This window comes from Nicotiana tomentosiformis, chromosome 1, assembly GCF_000390325.3.
Source record: "Nicotiana tomentosiformis chromosome 1, ASM39032v3, whole genome shotgun sequence".
NCBI lineage: Eukaryota > Viridiplantae > Streptophyta > Magnoliopsida > Solanales > Solanaceae > Nicotiana > Nicotiana tomentosiformis.
The window spans coordinates 11922435-11942916 of NC_090812.1; the positions used below are offsets into that span (position 1 = coordinate 11922435).

Genomic DNA, 20482 nt, shown 5'->3' on the forward strand with positions numbered 1-20482 from the left:
ACTACTTAATGTATATTATATTTTCTTTTAGAACATAGTTTGATCCACTCAGTGATGGAGCTATTGGGTGCAAGAGGGTTCGTCGTGAAATTATAGTCAAAATTATTTTCAATGTGCAAATAATATTAGGATCGTGAATCCGGGTAGTGCGAAATTTAGTAAAACAACGGTATAATGACAATAACAAAGACAATGGAAGTTGATAACAACGACAATTAAAGTAGATAAAGAAGACACAAATTTAACGTGGTTCGGTCAAAGTGACCTACGTCCACAAGCGGAGAGGAGCAATTTACTATAACAATAAAAGTACAAAAGAGAGTACAAAATTAGAGTAAACACTCTAATTAATCCCAAATACCCTAAGAGAATAACCTCACAAGATCACTCCAAAGAAAGGGTTCACACAAGTGCTTCCCAACACTTAACTCTCATACAAAACACTCTTAATAAAGGAAGAAAGGAAGAAACAAGAATTGAAGACAAGTATTGTTGGTGTGTCTAAAATGAACTAATGGTCTTCCCTTTTATAGGCAAAAAAGTCTTGACCTCTTAGGTGTAAAAGAAGATATACAACTTGTGCAAATGATGTCCAACACACAATGCAATACTTTTGGGTCCCAAAGAATATTGCCAACAAAGTCTATACTTTACAAAGATGTTTATGCTTATCTGAGATAGACTCCGTTTGACAAAATAATGGCCATATTACAAATAATATATATGAATCATCTTGACTCTTTTGTATGTTTTTGTCTTTATATTTCGAATCAAATTTCTAATTCCACCATTGGATCCACCGCAAGGGAGGGAAGGCCGGGGGAGTGGGGTTGAGGGTGATGTAAACTTACATATTATATATAGGTAGTTCGATGGCTTGTTAATTTGTATCACTGCCATCCCTCTAGAAAACAAAAGCTAGCCAAAATGCAGGCCAAAGCTTGCCATAATATTATTCCTCCAAAACTTCTGCCACCAGCAAAGTTGCCGTCCACGGCGAGCCACATAACATTGCCAAGCCACGTACCACGAGCCATAACAATAACTACATCACCAACTCATGAAGTTTATACACCAGTACCAGAAATTGATGATACAATTACTGCCTTTTGGGATTATCAATTCCTTTTTGTGTCCCAACGTTCAGAAGCCACTGAACCCATCACCCTTCGGGTCGTTGAGGGCGCCATACCGACCGATTTTCCCTCGGGGAAGTATTATCTCACCGGGCCGGGCCTTTTCGCCGATGATCATGGGTCCACAGTGCACCCTTTAGATGGCCATGGTTACCTAAGGACATTTGAAATAGATGGTGGTTCAGGTCAGGTTAAGTTCATGGCTAGGTACATTGAGACGGAGGCTCAGGCCGAGGAACGGGACCCAGTGACCGGGAAATGGCGGTTCACTCACCGGGGCCCGTTTTCGGTCCTGAAAGGTGGGAAGATGGTTGGTAACACTAAGGTTATGAAGAATGTGGCTAATACTAGTGTGTTACAATGGGGTGGTAGGTTGTTTTGCTTGTGGGAAGGTGGTGATCCTTATGAGATTGATTCTAAGACTTTGAAGACTGTTGGGAAATTTGAGCTCATCAACAACTGCAAATCATTAGCAGAACAAAAAAAACTAATTAATGGTGATTTTTTGGATGTTGCAGCTCAAATCTTGAAACCCATATTATATGGTATGTACTAGTAGTGCTAATACTAAAACACATTTTTTTTCTTCTAACTAACGTGTATACTATTAGTGTAGTTTAAGTTATCTGACTTTTGTTCATTGTTGCAGAGTCCTTTTTTTTTTATAATTTATAAGCTTGAGTTTTGTGGTAAATTATATTTTTGGTGGGTATTTTCAGGGGTATTTAAGATGCCTCCAAAGAGATTGTTGTCCCATTACAAGATTGATGCTCGTAGAAACAGACTTTTGATCGCGTCATGCAACGCAGAGGATATGTTACTCCCTCGGAGTAATTTTACATTTTACGGTAAGTTTGGTTATAAACTTGAATTGATTTTTAGTTTACTTTTTTAGTCTTAGAAAGTAAACAAAGTCTTTAAGTGGGAAAGAATTAAAGAAAAAATGTTTATAAGAACTAAGTATCCATTGCACTAATATTTGGTGCTTGTTCAAAGTTTAGGTTTCCATGATAACTTTCACCGTTAAGCAGCAGAAAAAAGAGTTTTTTTTTCGTGTGTGTGGGCGCGGGGTCAATTAGTGGTTTTAATCCTATATGCTTTTTCATGCACCCAAAAAAGTTTAAAAGTCTTACTAATATATATATATATATATATATATATATATATATATATATATATATATATATATATATATATATAGATATATATAGTTAAACCTCTTTATAACAACATCGTTTGTTCCAATATTTTTTGGCTTTATAGTATGGCTGTTATATACCTATAACAACATTTGACGTTTAAATATATTTTGGCTGTTATAAACAAAAATTATCCAAAAATTAATTTTTTTAGTGTTACATATAAAGGATAAGAAAATTATTTAAATTTAAATACTCAAAAGATAAATTTAAACTCTAAAGTATACATATTTAAAGCTACTAGAAGATTAAATTATTTTAAGATTGATGAAAAAACTCTGTAGTTGTAGCTTGTTTCATAGATTTTGGTCTCTTACTAACAATATAACGCTTGAATTAGCGAAGATGTCCAATCTTTCAGCAAAAGTATATATAATAGCTTTGCCTTGAAGTTAATCTAAGAGGTTAACAGTTGAATTTTCTATCTCAATCCTAGTAGCAGTTAGTTGATGTCAAAATCTTTCAACTTATTATTGGTGATCTTATAATTAGAGATTCTACATGGATAATTTTACAAAGAGTCTGCTATAAAGATGGATGTTGCTTTTAATAGGTAAAAAGTTGTTATAGAGAGGTAAAATATTATATAAAAAATTAGTTCCGAGAAATAATTGGCTTTTATAATGAATGGTTGATATATGAGGATGTTGTTATTGAAGAGGTTCCGACTATATATATATAAAAAATTATACTATCAATACATACAATTAATTAAACCTTTATAAACAGAATATTCTTAGAGCCTTGATTGGCATAATACGAAATGGATGTCTTTCATCTAAAACAAGGAGGAGAAAAGACAAAGAGCTAAGGAATATCCAAGTATAATTTTTTATGTTTCCAATGATCCAACTTCATATGTTAATGTTTGTTCTTTGTTTCATTCTTTGTTTTTGTTTCTAATACTGATCGATACTTTTGGTTTTATTTTTTTCTCCAGAATTTGATTCCAACTTCCAGCTGCTGCAAAGCCAGGAATTCGACATACCAGACCACTTAATGATCCATGATTGGGCTTTTACAGATACTCACTACATATTGTTTGGAAATCGTATCAAGCTGGATATTCCTGGTAATTAACTTAACCTTTAGATTTTACCACAGAACTTCAAATTATTATGATCTCAAATTTTGAAAGTAAAAAATAATGAAAGCTTGAACCACAAATTGGGTGACTTAAATAGGAGTACTATATTAAGGTAATTAGGTCGATGTCCTAGTTTACCTTTATTTCTCTGAAATTTATTTAATAAAAATCTTAATATTAAAAAAAAGTGTAGTTTTCCAGTTAAGTGAACTAATACAAAGTTAATTAGGTTATCGAGCTTGCTGATATAGTACTAAAGATCATAACTCTTACCTCTAGCTCTTCATAAAATCACAATTAATCAAGAATGTGATGTCAATACGTTGAAATCTGTGTGCAGATATGCATAGGACCCAGAAGCATAAATTTTTAGATTATCAATGCCCAGCACTTAAAAAATAGAAGGAATATAATATAATATAGTGAGATATCACTTTTCTTTTTTACTAAATTCTGCCTTATGGTAGTAGTGTCCTTCATAAATAAAAGCTTAATACAAGCTAAAGGTGATATCACTTAATTCGATCGCTTAATTGACTATGTATAAATATACATTAGAGAATGATCAATTCAATTAAGAACTAAAAAACGACTCATGTTTTAGTTTTTTCTCTTATTCATACTTATGTGTTAAATATGAAGATAAAGTTTTTTTTAACTGTCTCTGTATTGGAATTGTATTCAACAACATCATTTTCTAAGGAGAGCAAAATCGATTGGATTTTCCATCTCTTATTCATTGAAGTGCAGGGTCAATGACAGCAGTATGTGGATTGTCGCCAATGATATCTGCATTATCAGTAAATCCAAGCAAAGCAACATCTCCCATTTATTTGCTGCCCAGATTTTCTGATCACAATCAAACCAATAATATTGTACAGAGAGACTGGAGAAAACCTATAGAAGCACCTACACAAATGTGGGTGTTACATGTTGGAAATGCCTTTGAAGAAAAAGATGAGAATGGAAATGTAAATATACAAATTCAGGCTTCTGGTTGCTCTTATCAATGGTTCAATTTCCAGAAAATGTTTGGTAAATACTACTAGTAACACTAGCTCCTCCAATTGATGCCCTTAGTTTCTGCTATTTCCCAATAAAATAGAGATAATGGAAATTTTGTTTTTGCTCCATGTGTTTCCAGGCTACGATTGGCAAAGTGGCAAACTTGATCCTTCAATGATGAATGTAGAAGAAGGAGAAGAAAAGCTACTGCCGCACTTAGTTCAGGTCTTTTTTCCCCCTCCTGCCACTGTCTAGGAATTTTTTAGAGTTAATTTTTTATATAATGCTAGTGTGCAGAAATATTTCCGATATCAAATCAGATAACTACAAGTAACTACTCGTAATAAGTGAAATTAGTAACGTGATAAACTAGTCTAACCTATTAAAGTAAAATTACACATGATACTATAAGAACTATTTATATTATCAGTATTTATAAGTTAAATCTACTCTTCTATGATCTGAGCGTGCATGTCAATACATGCATCAAATTTAACTTATAGCCTGTTATTTTTGGCCAAAAGTATTTTTTTTTTGTGTGGCCAAAAATATTTTTTTTCTCTCTCCAAAGTTAAGGTGTTTGGCCAAGCTCTTAAAAGGAAAAAAATGTATTTGAGTAGAAGTAGAAACAGTTTTTGAAAAATAGAAAAAAGTAGCTTCAATCCAAAGCACTTTTGAGAAAAATACACTTATAAATACTTTTTAAAAGCTTTATCAAACATACACTAATTGTTGTTCAAAAGTATTTTTCAAATTATATAGCGAAAATACTTTTTTGAAAAACACTTCTCAAAATAAGTTATTTTAGAAGTTAGACCAAACATACTATTAATTTGATTGTGTATAAAAAGGCAGGCTACATTACATTTTTATGTGAGTCATACTTAAATAGTTAAATGGGTCATACTACAAGAATGGGGCCATGAACTGGGACAGCCAAAATGATCACATTTGTGGCAATCTTGATATATTGCAGGTATCCATAAGCTTGGATACAAATGGGAATTGCACAAGAAGTTCAGTAAATGACCTAAACACTCAGTGGAATAAAGCTGCAGATTTCCCTGCCATGAATCCAGACTATTCTGGCAAGAAAAATGAATATGTTTATGCAGCAACTTCTTCTGGTTCTCGCCAAGCACTGCCACATTTTCCCTTTGACACAGTTGTGAAACTAAATACTGCTGATAAATCAGTCCGTAAGTGGTCAGCTGGTAGAAGGAGATTCATTGGCGAACCTGTTTTTATCCCAAGAGGAATTACAGAAGATGATGGATACCTTCTTGTGGTTGAAGTAAGCAATTAGATCATCATTAATTATTTTTGCATTTAACTTACATACACTGATAACGTAAAATTTTTACACAATCAGGATATTTTAATCTATTGTAACATGCATGTAAACTTACCTTGTTTTTCAAAGACTAATCCCATAGTTTATGAAAGGCTACACGTACTTAGTGACCTAGTAGTGTAAAAGAATTATATAAAAGTTGAAACATTAATTTTTATAACAAACTTCAGCATTACTTCTATAGTATTCTTATGATTTTGTATGTGGAAATTTGCAGTATGCAGTGTCAACACAAAGGTGCTATCTTGTAATTTTGGATGCACAAATAATTGGAGAGAAGAATGAAGTGGTTGCAAGACTTGAAGTCCCAAGACATTTGAATTTCCCACTTGGTTTTCATGGCTTTTGGGCTCCTAGCAACACTGGCCAAGGGAATTTACCAAATTTTGAATCCAAATGCAAAGATTCTTGGTCAATGCTGGAGGATAACATGGTTAATCTTGGGAACTCAAAAAACTCAAGGTAGCTGCAGCTTCAAAGAGGAACTCCTCTTCTTTTTTTCACCAAACAATGTTTTCATGTATACATGTCCATCTTTACCAAAAAGAAAGAATAAAATGTACGCATGTCTATTAATATATAGCTTATTCAAAAGTATTAGAGATCCTAATTACAGGATTATTTTGTAAAATAGTTCATTCGTATATACCAGAATCAAGAAGATCAGTTCCAACAATGTCGATTCTATTATTTCTGATGCTTCATATGCATTTAACTTTATGCGACGTTTGGTTTGAAACTAATGTGTAGCTGTATACTGGACTTTATGTTCCAACTCCAAACAACGCAACTGTTAAAATTTCATTGTTTTTGTACTGGGAACTGGGAAGGGGTGGGGTTTGCTTTCAATAGGTAGTAATAAAATAGGGATGCATACTAGTTTAAGTACAAATGTACAAGTCTACTGGAAATAAGAGTGCTAGAGTAGAAATGAAGGGGAACAAACACCCATACACTTGTGTAGGCAATGAAATGTTATTGAATTTAAATCCATAAGAAATTTGAATTTAATCTCAATTAAATATATTTCGGTTCAAATAAATATTATGCGCGAATATAATTGAATTAATTATATATGTCCAATACATATGGGTTAAATAAAGAAGTCTAAATCTATTGGGCTAGCCTATTTAATTGGGCTACAAATGATGAGTCCACTTCATTAGGCCCGATATGCCATCTTCCTAGAGGCCCAGTTTGGTGTCACGTGTCAAATGACGTGGCACACCAAGTCAAACAAAAAAAGCCAATGGGATCGTGCCACGTCTCAAAATGACAAGGCATGCCAAGTCAAATTAAAAGGCCAATAAAATCGTGCCACATGTGCAAGTAACATGTTCTGGCCAATCAAATGCGGCCTTGTCACTCCGCAATCTGATTGGTCGGAAAGAGTTTGTTCTCATCACAACTCTTCCCTCCTACAACTATAAATAGGGGTCTTCATAACTCAGAAAAGGACATCAGAAATTATAACAAGAAGACACAAGGGAACTCGTAGATCAAAGGCTACAATTCTCTGCAAACTGCAAGTGTTCAAGCATTATTCAAGCACTTCAAACACAAATTTCAAGTATTCAAGATCAAGGCTACTTGTTCGTGATAAAATTCGTGGCAACAATTAAAGCGTCCGCAAAGGATAAATCAAATTCAAATTCAAGATCAAGCTCAAAGGCCCTTAAATTTATATTGAAAAAGAAGAATCAGAGGATTCATAGAGATTGTACACCCATATTATTTGAAATCAAATGCTACGATTGTTGTAATATTTTTCAATCTCGATTATTTTCTTGACGCAAACTTATTGTCTACAAATTCTGGCACTCCCGATGGGACAATCTCTACCTCTCATCTGAACTTTTCAATCACTAAAGTTCAAGAACATCGAAATGACTTCACAGAAAATCAACTCCAGATCAACTTCCATTAAGGCTACTAATTCCAAGTTCTATGCTGATGTGGAAAGCATATTACCTTTGAAAGTTTTGAACCAGTTACAAGTAGCAAAGCAAGCTATTTAGGATGACAAGCACTCCAAGTGTCGTCCGTATCAACCCCTATTTTGGGATCTTCAACCTCAAAAGGAGTGAGATCCTAAAAATAGTCCAAAATAATTTTAATTGTTGTTATAGAATTTTAGGAGTTTTTTTTATTTGTTTTGCATTTATTCGCATTGCTCATGCATATTTAGGAATGTTTTAAATCCTCAAAATCATCAAAAATATTTTATCTTTCATTTAGTGTGTCAGTTGCATTTAGGAATTAATCATAGGTTAAAAGCATGATTAAAATAATAGTCACAAAATATATATTAGTTGTTTTTGGTGTCTTCTTGCATTCTTAGTCTTAATTGATTAGTTTTAATATAGTTAATTATTTAGTTGCTAGTTGAAAATTAATAATTAGATTAGTTGTGCAAAATTAGTTCAAATTAGAATAGGTGGTCTAATTTTGAGAGAAAATAAAAGGGTGTTTCGACATTTAAAGTATTTTGGGCTAAGATTTTAGCAGCCCAAGTTCACCAGCCCCGTCCAAATGCCTTTGATGCCCGACCCGCCTGGCCCAGTTCTTAAACGATGTCGTTTAGACCAAAACGACGTCGTCTCTCTCTTTTCCATCTATCCCAGATAGAGATCATCTCTCCCTTTATACAAAAACTCTAGCCGCCCTTTAATTCCAAAACCCCTCAAAACATTCATTCTTCTCCTACTGGTTTTCATATGCACTAACCCATCTACACACGCACACACTCTCCTTCACAGAGATCTCACATGAAAAGAGCTAAAAATAATTTATGGAATTCAAAATTTAGATTTCATATCTGAAACAAACAAAAAAATCAAAAAGCTTCAAACAAAAATGAAAAAACAAAATTGCTTCAATTCTTTTTGGTTTGGCTTCGATGCTGCTGATTTGGTTAAAAAGTATTTTGAATTTCAAAGGACTTAATGTGCTGTTATTTTCTCTGCTGCTGTTGCTGAGCTTCATCCCTCTCCTTCTCTATTAAACTTTTATTTGGTTTCCCTCTATTTGTTCATCGGTAACAGGTAAATACCATAACCCCTTCTGTAATCATTTTTATTAGAATGAAGAAGTTGCGGATTTGAAACTGTGATGGATGTTTAAAAGTTTAGAGTTTTCTTTGGATGATTGAAATAGTGTCCTGTAGTTTGTTTAAACATGTTTTATGTTCGATCTAATTGAAGGTGCCGAAATAATATGATAAATGAGGGCACAACTAAAGACCCACTTGGCTCTGCTGTTGTTGAAATCAATAAGTTGTTTAAATATGATTATGTGTTAATATCTGCTTGAAATCTAAGAGCTTAGTTCTGTTTCTCTCTTCGCTGCCCAATCGCGCATCTGTAGCTACGACATCGTTTCAAGTAATTTTCAGCTTTTAAAGGTTCATTCTTACTATCGTTGCCTTGTATGTTTCGGATAATTTTGAAGCTTTGAAGAATTAGCACCTTGGTTGAATGTTTGAGTGCCTTTACAGTATTATCTTTATTTTTTTCCTCTCGATATGTGTTTGCTTCTAAGTTCCTAATATTGTTAGTTGTAGTTGGATTTATGAGATGTCAGCACTAATTTTATTAAAGAAAGTATAAAGGTTTAAAAAAAACCTTTGGAGTGGACTGAACTTTGTGGAGTAAACGAACAAAGAGGTGTGCTTGTTTTAAACTTTCTGCTATTTTTCTTACTATGAAGTTCTGTTGGAAGTATCCATATTATCAAATAGATTGTTTGATATTTGCTGCTTGAAGTATTTGGATAGGGTCAAGTATTTTTTTAGTTAGGTCACGTATTAGATACAATTGTATAGGCTAATGTATTAGTTCGTTCATTAATATTGATGGTAATTTCTTTTAGCCAGAGTGTGATTTTTTTTTTTTAATATTGAGTTATATTTAGTGACTTATCATAATAGTCAAAGTCATACATTCTTTTCCACAATAATCTTCCATAAGTCTTTGAACTTCACGAGCCATCTCAAGTTAGTTTAGGTACAATTTTGAACATCGTAGCTTGCTTTAGGTGCGATTAATAATAAATTATCGTGACTATGGGTACGGTTCCTGTGGCATAGTCATGATATGTAAACCCCAATTCGAGTGTGCGTTTCACGTCACGCGACTCGACCACAACTTCAAATAATAATAATAATAATAATAATAATAATAATAAACATGTTGTAAATCGTAGGTGCGGTTCACGTGGCGCGGTTTGTATAAATTCACTAGTTATGAAGTCAAGTACACTTTGTTGGAAAGAACTTGTTGCGCCATAACTTAGGTCGCCCAAAAGCTGAGACACTAGTTGTTGGCTTACACAACATATCTCATAACCAGGATGGATCCTTTGAAGTATATATTCCAGAAGTCGATGCCCACTGGAAGGTTAGCAAAATGGCAGATCCTGCTCACCGAGTTTGACATTGTCTATGTCACTCGCATGGTGATGAAAGCTCAAGCCTTGGCAGATCACCTGGCCGAGAACCCGGTCGATGATGAATATCAACCATTAAGCACTTATTTTCCGAACAAGGAAGTAAAATCGGTTGAAGTAATTCCAGAGAACACCAATTCTTGGAAAATGTTCTTTGAAGGGGTCGTAAACGCAAAAGGCATGGGGATTGGGCAATTCTGATTTCGCCCACATGTCAACACTATCCGGCCACAGCCTGGCTCTGGTTCTTCTATACAAACAACATTGCTGAGTATAAAGCTTGCATCATGGGCATAAACATGGAAGTTGATCTAGATGTACAGAAATTACTAATCATGGGGGATTTTAATTTAATCATTCGGCACCCAAGGCGAATGGGAAACTTGAGACATCAAACTCATCACGTACAGGCAACACGTGAAGGATCTCAGCAAACGGTTTAAGTCCATCGAGTTCAGGTATATTCCTCGATTCCACAATGAGCTAGCTGATGCACTAGCTACTTTGGACTCAATGTTGTCATACCCGGGTAATGTTTATATTGACCCGCTGGAGATTCAGGTTCGGGAAAGGCATGGTTATCGTAACGCAATTGAAATGGAGCCAGATGGTTAGCCATGATATCATGATATCAAAAGGTTTTTGAAAATAAAAGAATATCCCGAGCAGGCCAGTGGAGATCAAAAGAGAACTATCAGAAGGCTTGTAAGCGGTTTCTTTTTAAGTGGAGGGATCCTATACAAAGAACTCTGGATCTGAATCTCTTGAGGTGCGTAGATTCTTCAGAAGCTGAACAGATCAAGAACGAAGCGCATTCAGGAATATGTGGGCCTCACATGAACGGGTATATCCTTGAAAGAAAATTCTCCGTCCAGGTTATTACTGGATGACCATGAAAAAAGATTGTTTCAGGTTCGTCCGGAAATGCCATCAGTGCCAGATACACGGTGACCTGATTCATGCACCGCCTTCAGAGCTATATCCTATGTCAGTGCCTTGGTCGTTCGTTGCTTGGGGCGTGGATGTTATTGGGCCAATCGAGACGAAAGCTTCAAATGGGCACAGATTCATCTTGGTTGCCATTGATTATTTCACAAAGTGGGTCAAAGCAGTCACTTTCAAATCCATCACCAAGAAAGCAGTGGTGGACTTCGTGCATTCTAACATTATTTGTCGTTTTGGTATTCCTAAAACTATTATTACAGGCAATACTGCAAAACTGAGCAACCACTTGATGAGGGAGGTATGCAAAAAATTTAAAATTACGCATCGTAATTCTACCCCTTATCGGCCCAAAGCTAATGACACTGTTGAAACGGCAAACAAGAACATCAAGAAGCTCCTCAGGAAAATGCTTCACGGTTCTAGGCAATGGCATGAAAAGTTGCCTTTTGCACTATTGGGATATCGCACAACAGTGCGCACGTCAGTTGGGGTCACTACATACTTATTAGTTTATGGCACTGAAGTCGTATTACCTGCAGAAGTTGAGATTCCCTCTCTACGGATCATTGTTGAAGCCGAGATCGAGGATAATGAATGGGTCAAAACCCGGTTGGAACAATTGACTATGATTGATGAAAAATGGATGGCCGTAGTTTGCCACAGGCAGTTGTACCAACAAAGAATGGCTCGTGCCTACAATAAGAAAGTGCGGCCCAAAAAATTCAAAGCGGGACAACTCGTTCTGAGACGTATTCTCCCGCATCATGAAGAAGCCGAAGAAAATTTTGCTCCAAATTTGAAAGGTCCGTACATTATAAGAAGGGTGTTGCAGAAGTGAGCGTTGTATTTGGGAGACATTGAAGAAAATGACCCCGAGACAGCTGTCAATGCAGATGCAGTCAAAAGGTATTACATTTGACACCTTTTCAAAACTTTAACATGCTCCGATTGGGATGACGAAGGCTTTCTTGCTCGCAATCCAAACACTATCAACCCTTTGCAAACCTTTTGAGTCGGTTCCCTTTCTTTGATTGCCCTCTTTGGAACCTGAAAGTTATTTAAAGAATGAAATGAAAAAAAAAAGGTAAAAGAAATAAAAGAAAATCAAAAATAAAGTTCATTGAACTACGTTCGACTTAATTTCAAAAGGATACGTATGCAACCTCTCTTTGGGATTCAGTCACACCAAAATAAAAATTCACATTCCCCCAAAAGTGAAAACTGGGTAGATGTTATAATGGTTTGGCGATGGTTTCGCCTGAAAGGTTCCAAAGTTGTAATTCAATCCAAATTCTTTTTATCCAAGTCCTTTTCAAGTCCTTCCGATCAATCGGCAAAGATGTTCAAAATGGGAGGATACATTTACATGGATCTAATGCAATAAAAATGAGAGAAATAAAATGAGAGAGTTTTATTGGTGAAACCCTCACGAGTACCGTAAGGTGATGGGGAGTAAAGAAACTGAAATGAGAGAGTCTTGTTAGTGAAAACTCACAAAGAGCACTATAAGGTGACGGTGAGAAGAGAAATGAAAGAGGTCAGCTCGTGAAAACCCGCAGAGGGCGCCACTGATCGAAAAGAGGATCCTCACAGCCATTAGCATTGACATAGTCCTGGGCAAGGTTTCCCGGTTCTGAGGCAAAGTTACGATGAGTTTCTGAGAGTTGGACGGTTTACACGGATCAGGCATCAAGTCCAAAAGGCATGTCATGTTCATTGAAATCCGCATGTACTCCCAGATAAGTCTTTCTTTTTGTTCCCCGAAAGGGACACCTTTTGTTTAAACTCATTTTCCATTCTATTATTTGTTTTTCTTTTAATCCCTTTCGGTCTAACTTTGTTCCAAAAACTAAGGCAAAGAAGGGATGGCAATACTGATTTACAGGGCTCCTATTTGATACAAGTTAATATGCAAAAAAGGCACCCAACCTCGGCAGGGGCATCAAGTCGACCCCGACTGGCCATGACGGCCGATGCTTCGAAATCAAAAACTCTTGGAAGGAGAAAATCAAATTGAAGTGCCTAAAATGGCGAAATGAAGTTGAAAAGGTTAAGTCCCGAGTGGCTAACCGTCTTGGCAAAGTTTGAAAACCCAAAGGTTCCTCAATGCTCTGAAGTTAAAATTGGAAGCAAGTAGTCAAAGGCCTTCAAAGGCAAAATACAGTAGAAAAAGGTTAAGTCCCACGCGACCAACCGTCATGGCAAAGTTTGGAAAAGCCAAAGGTTCTCCGGGGCTAGAAGTGCAATCGATATTCAGGAAACGACCAGTTGCAGTTAAAATTATCATCCAAAGAAGCCGGCCAAGATCAAGTGACTGACACACTCAAGGCCACAAAACTAATCACCATTTCAAACTAACAGTTGTTCTTTGTTTGAAAAATAGGAGACATGTGCAATCAAAAAGAAACTTTGCAAAAAGCAGGTGCAACCAAAAGAAACTGCGCGAGGGCTAGAAACAGCTCTGCAGTAGCAATAACTCCAAAAACGAAGTCTTCTCCAAATTCTTTCTTGCATTTTACTCATTCTCTTAATAAATAAATAAATAAGTAAATAAAAAAAAGTTCAAAGTCATGGTAGTATAGGGTACACCAATCCCTAGTTGCGTTTTTCAACATAGGGTCTCCACTCCCTAGTTGATGTTATTTTATACATAGGGTCTCCACTCCCTAATTGATATTATTTTATACATAGGGTCTCCACTCCCTAGTCTCCTTTTCCAACATAGGGTCTTCACTCCCTAGTTGATGTTATTTTAGACATAGGGTCTCCACTCTATAGTCTTCTTTTCCAACATAGGGTCTCCACTCCCTAGTTGATGTTATTCTAGACATAAGGTCTCCACTCCCTAGTCTTCTTTTCCAACATAGGGTCTCCACTCCCTAGTTGATTTTATTTTAGACATAAGGTCTCTAATCACTAGTCTTCTTTTCCAACATATCCAACATAGGGTCTCTACTCCATAGTTGATTTTATTTTAGACATAGGGTCTCCACTCCCTAGTCTTATTTTCCAACATAGGGTCTCCACTCCCTAGTTGATGTTATTTTAGACATAGGGTCTCCACTCCCTAGTCTTCTTTTCCAACATAGGGCCTTCACTCCCTAGTTGATGCTATTTTTGACATAGGGTCTCCACCCCCTAGTCTCCTTTCCAGCATAGGGTCTCCACTTCCTAGATGATGTTATTTTAGACATAGGGTCTCCACTCCCCAGTCTTCTTTTCCAACATAGGGTCTTCACACCCTAAGTTGATGTTATTTTAGACATAGAGTCTCAACTCCATGGTCTGCTTTTCCAATATAGGGTCTCCACTCTCTAGTTGATATTATTTTAGACATAGGGTCACCACTCCCTAGTCTCCTTTTCCAATATATGGTCTCCACTCCCTAGTGGATGTCATTTGAGACATAGGGTCACCAGTCCCTAGTTTCCTTTTCCAATATAGGGTCTTCACTCCCTAGTTAATATTATTTTAGACATAGGGTGCCACCATTCTCTAGTCTCCTTTTCCAGCATAGGGTCATCATTCCTTAGTTGATGATATTTTAGACATATGGGCACCACTCCCTAGTCTTCTTACCAGTACAGGGTACACTATTCCCTCATCATATTTTCTCCAACATAAGGTACACCAATCCTTAGTTGAGGCATCATTTAAACGCAAGGTACAACATTCCCAAAGAATCATGTTTTCCCAAAGTACACCAATCACAACCTTTTATTGCTTTTAATAATGAAGTAGTATAGAGTTTTGTTAGAAATAACTCACGAAATTTTTCTAGTGAAAACTGGGGCATGAAAATTTTGTTCGTTTGTTTGTTTTGGTGTCTAAGCAGGTTTTACCTCGAGGTACGTGATTCGAGATGACCAAAAGAAGAAGTTTCAATCCAAAACAAAGAAAAACAAATAAAAAGAAAAAAAGAAAAGAAAAAAAAAGTGAATCCAAAATGCAGAAGCGGATGAAATGATGTCGACTGCTCAAGACATGACTAAAGTCACGAGCATCGCATTTCCCGTTTTGATCAGAAAAAGCCATCGAAGAATGAATTTGCACCTGCAGCTAGCAAGCATCAAGGTTCAGATCAGAGTCTGCATGAAGGACCAGTCAAGACTCAAGATCAAGTTTCAGAAGACTTATAGATAGGAATCTTGTAACTCATAGTTGATATGCTTGTTTAGTTCCTTTTCATTTTGATTTGGTATAATAAGGAGTTCAGCAAGCAGCAACATCAGTGTAATCACAGCTCTTCGGTAGTTCCAACTACCAAAACTTTTAGAACTACACTAACCTTATTCCTTTATAGCCAAGGATATGTAGGCAACCTCCGAAGCAATGTTCGGTCAAACCTTTTCAAAATGCTTCCTATCGAGTATCAAACGGGCAAAAATTACTCATAATTGCTCACTTTATCTTTGCCCAAAAATTTTTCATGTTTTCGAGCAAAGGGGGGCAGCTGTGAGCACCTAATCTTTGCCCTTCATAGGAATTTACTCCTAAAAATAGTCCAAAATAATTTTAATTGTTGTTATAGAATTTTAGGAATTTTTCTTTTATTTGTTTTGCATTTATTCGCATTGTTCATGCATAGTTAGGAATGTTTTAAATCATCAAAATCATCAAAAATATTTTACCTTTCATTTAGTGTGTAGTTGCATTTAGCAATTAATCATATGTTAAAAGCATGATTAAAATAATAGTCACAAAATATACATTAGTTGTTTTTGGCGTCTTCCTTGCATTCTTAGTCTTAATTAATTAGTTTTAATATAGTTAATTATGTAGTTGCTAGTTGAAAATTAAAAATTAGATTAATTGTGCAAAATTAGTTCAAATTAGAATAGGTGGTCTAATTTTGAGAGAAAAGAAAAGGGTGTTTGGACATTTAAAGTATTTTGGGCTAAGATTTTAGCAGCCCAAGTTCACCAGGCCCGTCCAAATGCCTTTGATGCCCGACCTGCCTGGTCCAGTTCCTAAACGACGTCGTTTAGACCAAAATGATGTCATATCTCTCTTTTTCATCTACTAAAACACCCTCGTCTTCCCAATTCCCAGATAGAGATCATCTCTCCCTTTACACAAAAACTCTAGCCGCCCTTTAATTCCAAAACCCCTCAACACATTCACTCTTCTCCTACTGGTAACCTATCTTAACTCACACACACTCTCTCCTTCACAGAGATCTCACACGAAAAGAGCTAAAAATAATTTCTGGAATTCAAACTTTAGATTTGAGATCTGAAACAAAAAAAAATTCAAAAAGTTTCAAACAAAAACGAAAAAACAAAATTGCTCCAATTCCTTTTGGTTTGGCTTCGATTCTGCTGATTTTCTTGAAGAGTATTTTGAATTTCAAAGGACTCGTTTTGCTGTTGTTTTCCCTGCTGCTGTTGTTGAGCTTCATCCCTCCCCTTCTCTAATAAACTTTTATTTGGTTTCCCTGTATTTGTTCATCGGTAACAGGTAAATACCATAACCCCTTTTGTAATCATTTTTATTAGAATGAAGAAGTTGTGGATTTGAATCTGTGATGGATATTTAAAAGTTTAGATTTTGCTTTGGATGATTGAAATAACGGCTTGTAGTTTGTTTAAACATGTTTTATGTTCCATCTAATTGAATGTGCCGAAATAATATGATAAATGAGGGCACAATTAAAGACCCACTTGGCCCCGCTGTTATTGAAATCTATGAGTTGTTTAAATATGATTATGTGTTAATATCTGCTTGAAATCTAAGAGCTTAGTTCTGTTTCTCTCTTCGCTGCACAATCGTGCATCTGTAGCTACGGCATCGTTTCAAGTAATTTCAGCTTTTAAAGGTTCATTCTTACTATCGTTGCCCTGTATGTTTCGGATGATTTTGAAGCTTTGACGAATTAGCACATTGGTTGAATGTTTGAGTGCCTTTACAGTATTATCTTTATTTCTTTGCTCTCGATAAGTGTTTGCTTTTAAGTTCCTAATATTGTTAATTGTAGTTGGATTTATGAGATGTCAACACTAATTTTATTAAAGAAAGTATAAAGGTTTTAATATAAAAAACTTTTGGAGTGGACTGAACTTTGTGGAGTAAACGAACAAAGACGTGTGCTTGTTTTAAACTTTTCGCTATTTTCCCTACTGTGAAGTTATGTTGGAAGTATCCATATTATCAAATAGATTGTCTGATGTTTGCTGCTTGAAGTATTTGGATATGGTCAAGTTAATTTTTTTGAGTTAGGTCACGTATTAGATACAATTGTATAGACTAATGTATTAGTTCGTTCATTAATATTAATGGTAATTTCTTTTAGCCACAGTGTGATTTTCTTTTTAATGTTGAGATAGAATACTGAGTTATAATTAGTGACTTATCATAATAGTCAAAGTCATACATTCTTTTCCACAATAATCTTCCACAAATCTTTGAACTTCACGAGCCATCTCAAGTTAGTTTAGGAACAATTTTGAACATCGTAGCTTGCTTTAGCCGCGATTAATAATAAATTATCGTGACTATGGGTACGGTTCCCATGGCATAGTCATGATACGTAAACCCCAATTCGAGTGCGCGTTTCATGCGACTCGGCCATAACTTCAAATAATAATAATAATAAACATGTTGTAAATCAGGGGTGCGTTTTATGTGGCGCGGTTTGCAATGCTTACCAAAACGACAAGTGTACGATATCGTAGCTTGTTCAAAAATAACTCCATAAATACTAAAAAGTGGTTAAGTAAATAATTAAAAGCGGTGAAGAGTAAATGCACAATAGGTCTAAAACATATAATCATATAAATAAGTCATGTATTAATTATTAAGCGTCCGTGCTAAAATCACGAAACTCAGGAGTGCCTCACACCTTCTCCCATGTTAATAGAATTCCTTATCCGGTCTTTTGTGTTCGCGGACTATAAATAGAGTTAATTTTCTCGATTTGGAATTTTAAAAGCAAACCGGTGACTTGGGACACTACAATAACTATTCCAAGTGGCGACTCTAAATAAATAAATAACCTCATTTCGAATAATATCACTTTACTTGGAAAAACTCCATATTCTTCGAAAAAAGGTGTGACAATATGAATTCAAGGCATATGCTGGGGCCTTCGCTATATCTTACAAGGAATAAAGCCCAAAAGAGTTGAAGAACTAGGAATTCGTGCCTTACGACAAAGAGGAAGAACAAGAAGGCGAGGATGGGGGCAAGTTTCCATTCGAGAATGAAACTGAAGAGTCTATGCATATCACTATGCTCCTTGATGCATGAGCCTAAACTGCAAGTCGTAATGCTCGTTAACGCACGAGCCTAAACTGCAAGTTATAATGCTCCTCAACGCACGAGCCTAAACTGCAAGTTATAATGCTCCTCAACGCACGAGACTAAACTGCAAGTTATAATGCTCCTCAACACACGAGCTTAAACTGCAAGTTATAACACTCTTTAACGCACGAGCCTAAACTGCAAGTTATAATGCTCCTCAATGCACGAGCCTAAATTGCATGTTGCAATGCTCCTCAACGCACGAGCCTAAACTGCAAGTTATAATGCTTCTTGGTGCATGAGCATATATTGTATGTCACGAAGCTCCCCAATTTTGAACTAAATCTTTAAGTCGTAAAGCTCTTCAAATTCGAGCAAAGTCTTCAAGTTGTAAAGCTCTTCAAATTTGGGCAAAATGTTCAAGTCACAAAGCTCTTCAAATTCGAGTAAAGTCTTCAAGTTGTAAAGCTCTTCAAATTTTGGCAAAATGTTCTAGTCGCAAAGCTCTTCAAATACGAGCAAAGACTCAAGTCGAAAGCTCTTCAAAGACGAGCAAAGACTCAAGTCGAAAGCTCTTCAAAGACGAGCAAGGACTTCAAATCGCAAAGTTTTTCAAATTCGAGCCAAACTTCAAGACGTAAAGCTCTTTAAATTCGTGCAAAGACTCAAGTTGAAAGCTCTTCAAAGTCGAGTAAAGACTTCAAGTAGCAAAACTCTTCAAATTCGAGCTAAACTTCAAGTTGCAAAGCTCTTCAACTTTGAGCTAAATCTTCAAGTCATGAAACTCTTCAAATTCGAGCCGAACTTCAAGTTGCAAAATACTTCAACTTTGAGTTAAATCTTCAAGTCACGAAACTCTTAAAATTTGAGCTAAATCTTCAAATTACTACGCTTTTGGACGCACGAGCCTCAACTGCATGTCACGACGCTCTTCAAATTTGAGCAAAATTTTCAGGTTGCAAAGCTCCTCAAAATACGAGCTTAAATTGAAAATCGCTATGCTCTTTAACACAAGAGTATAAACTGCGTGTCACTCCTGGCCCGCATGAGTCTAAACTATATACGGTCCACCAAAAAAATAGTTCTCTAGGTTGAAAACCTTGAAAGAGGAGGCCTAGATAAAAGTTAGGACATATAAAAAGAAATCACTGATTCTGAACTACGGTATGATTGATCCTCTTCACCGAGGTACGTAGGTAGCTTAGAGTTTCCTTCTAAGTCCAGTTGCATAAGTTCAAAAGATACATAGTACCCCAATCTTTGTTCGAATGAAGTATGATGAAATGCAATCCATTCAATCAACGCTTGAAATCGAGTTGAGATACCATCTTTCTATTGAACTTTGGATCCCATTTGATTTAAAGGGGGCAAACCTCTATGGTAAATTGGTATCTTCAATGGAATGGTTAATTGGTTATAATCTTTTAAGAGGCTACTAAGTATTTGCATTGAAGCCCGGAGATTCACTATGTCTTCATGTTCGCCAAATCTTTATGCCTGCCGGTCTTCAAGTTCACCGCTCTTCAAGTTGAAATATTTAAGTCTTCCAAGTTTTCGAGTTGAAGTCTTCAAGCTTGTCAGCCTTCAACTTGAAGTCCTCAAATTCGCTGGTCTTCAAGTTGAAATATTGCCCTCAAAATCTCCATATTGAAGTCTTCGAGTCCGTCGGTCTTCAAGTTGAAGTCCTCAAATTCGCCGCTCTTCAAGTTGAATTATTTAAGCCATCCAAATCTTCAAGTTGAAGTCTTCAAGTCTGTTATATTTTCAAGTTGAAGTTTAAAAGTCTGCCACTCTTCAAAGTTGAAGTCTGCAAAGTCCACCAAGTCTTCAAAGTCCGCCAAATATTCAAGTCGATGTCGTCAAGCCCACCAAGTCTTCAAATTGAAGCTTTCTAATTTCTCAATCTTAAGGTGGACATTTTAGTTCCTTAGTGTCACACCTCTTTTTTCCCGAGTGGGATAGGAGAGTTTTTCCAATTGAAGTGACATTAATCAAAATGGAATTATTTATTTAATTCAGAGTCGCCACTTGGGATAATTATGGTGTCCCAAGTCACCGATTTACTTTA

General features: G+C 35.9%; 1 protein-coding gene and 1 long non-coding RNA gene across 2 annotated transcripts; both read left to right on the plus strand.

Moving 5' to 3' along the window:
• Window positions 1-875: 875 nt before the first annotated feature.
• Window positions 876-6457, plus strand: LOC104089452 (carotenoid cleavage dioxygenase 7, chloroplastic). The gene is made up of 7 exons (XM_009594354.4): window positions 876-1681; window positions 1856-1984; window positions 3276-3407; window positions 4173-4457; window positions 4567-4652; window positions 5404-5721; window positions 5999-6457. Exons 1-7 carry the CDS (start codon window positions 928-930, stop codon window positions 6245-6247), a joined length of 1953 nt encoding a protein of 650 aa, XP_009592649.1. The 5' UTR covers window positions 876-927; the 3' UTR covers window positions 6248-6457.
• Window positions 6458-8447: 1990 nt separating this feature from the next.
• LOC138893324 (uncharacterized) lies at window positions 8448-15535 on the plus strand. The gene is made up of 2 exons (XR_011408602.1): window positions 8448-8825; window positions 15008-15535. It is a non-coding gene; the product is annotated as an uncharacterized lncRNA (long non-coding RNA).
• The last annotated feature ends 4947 nt before the right edge of the window (window positions 15536-20482 follow it).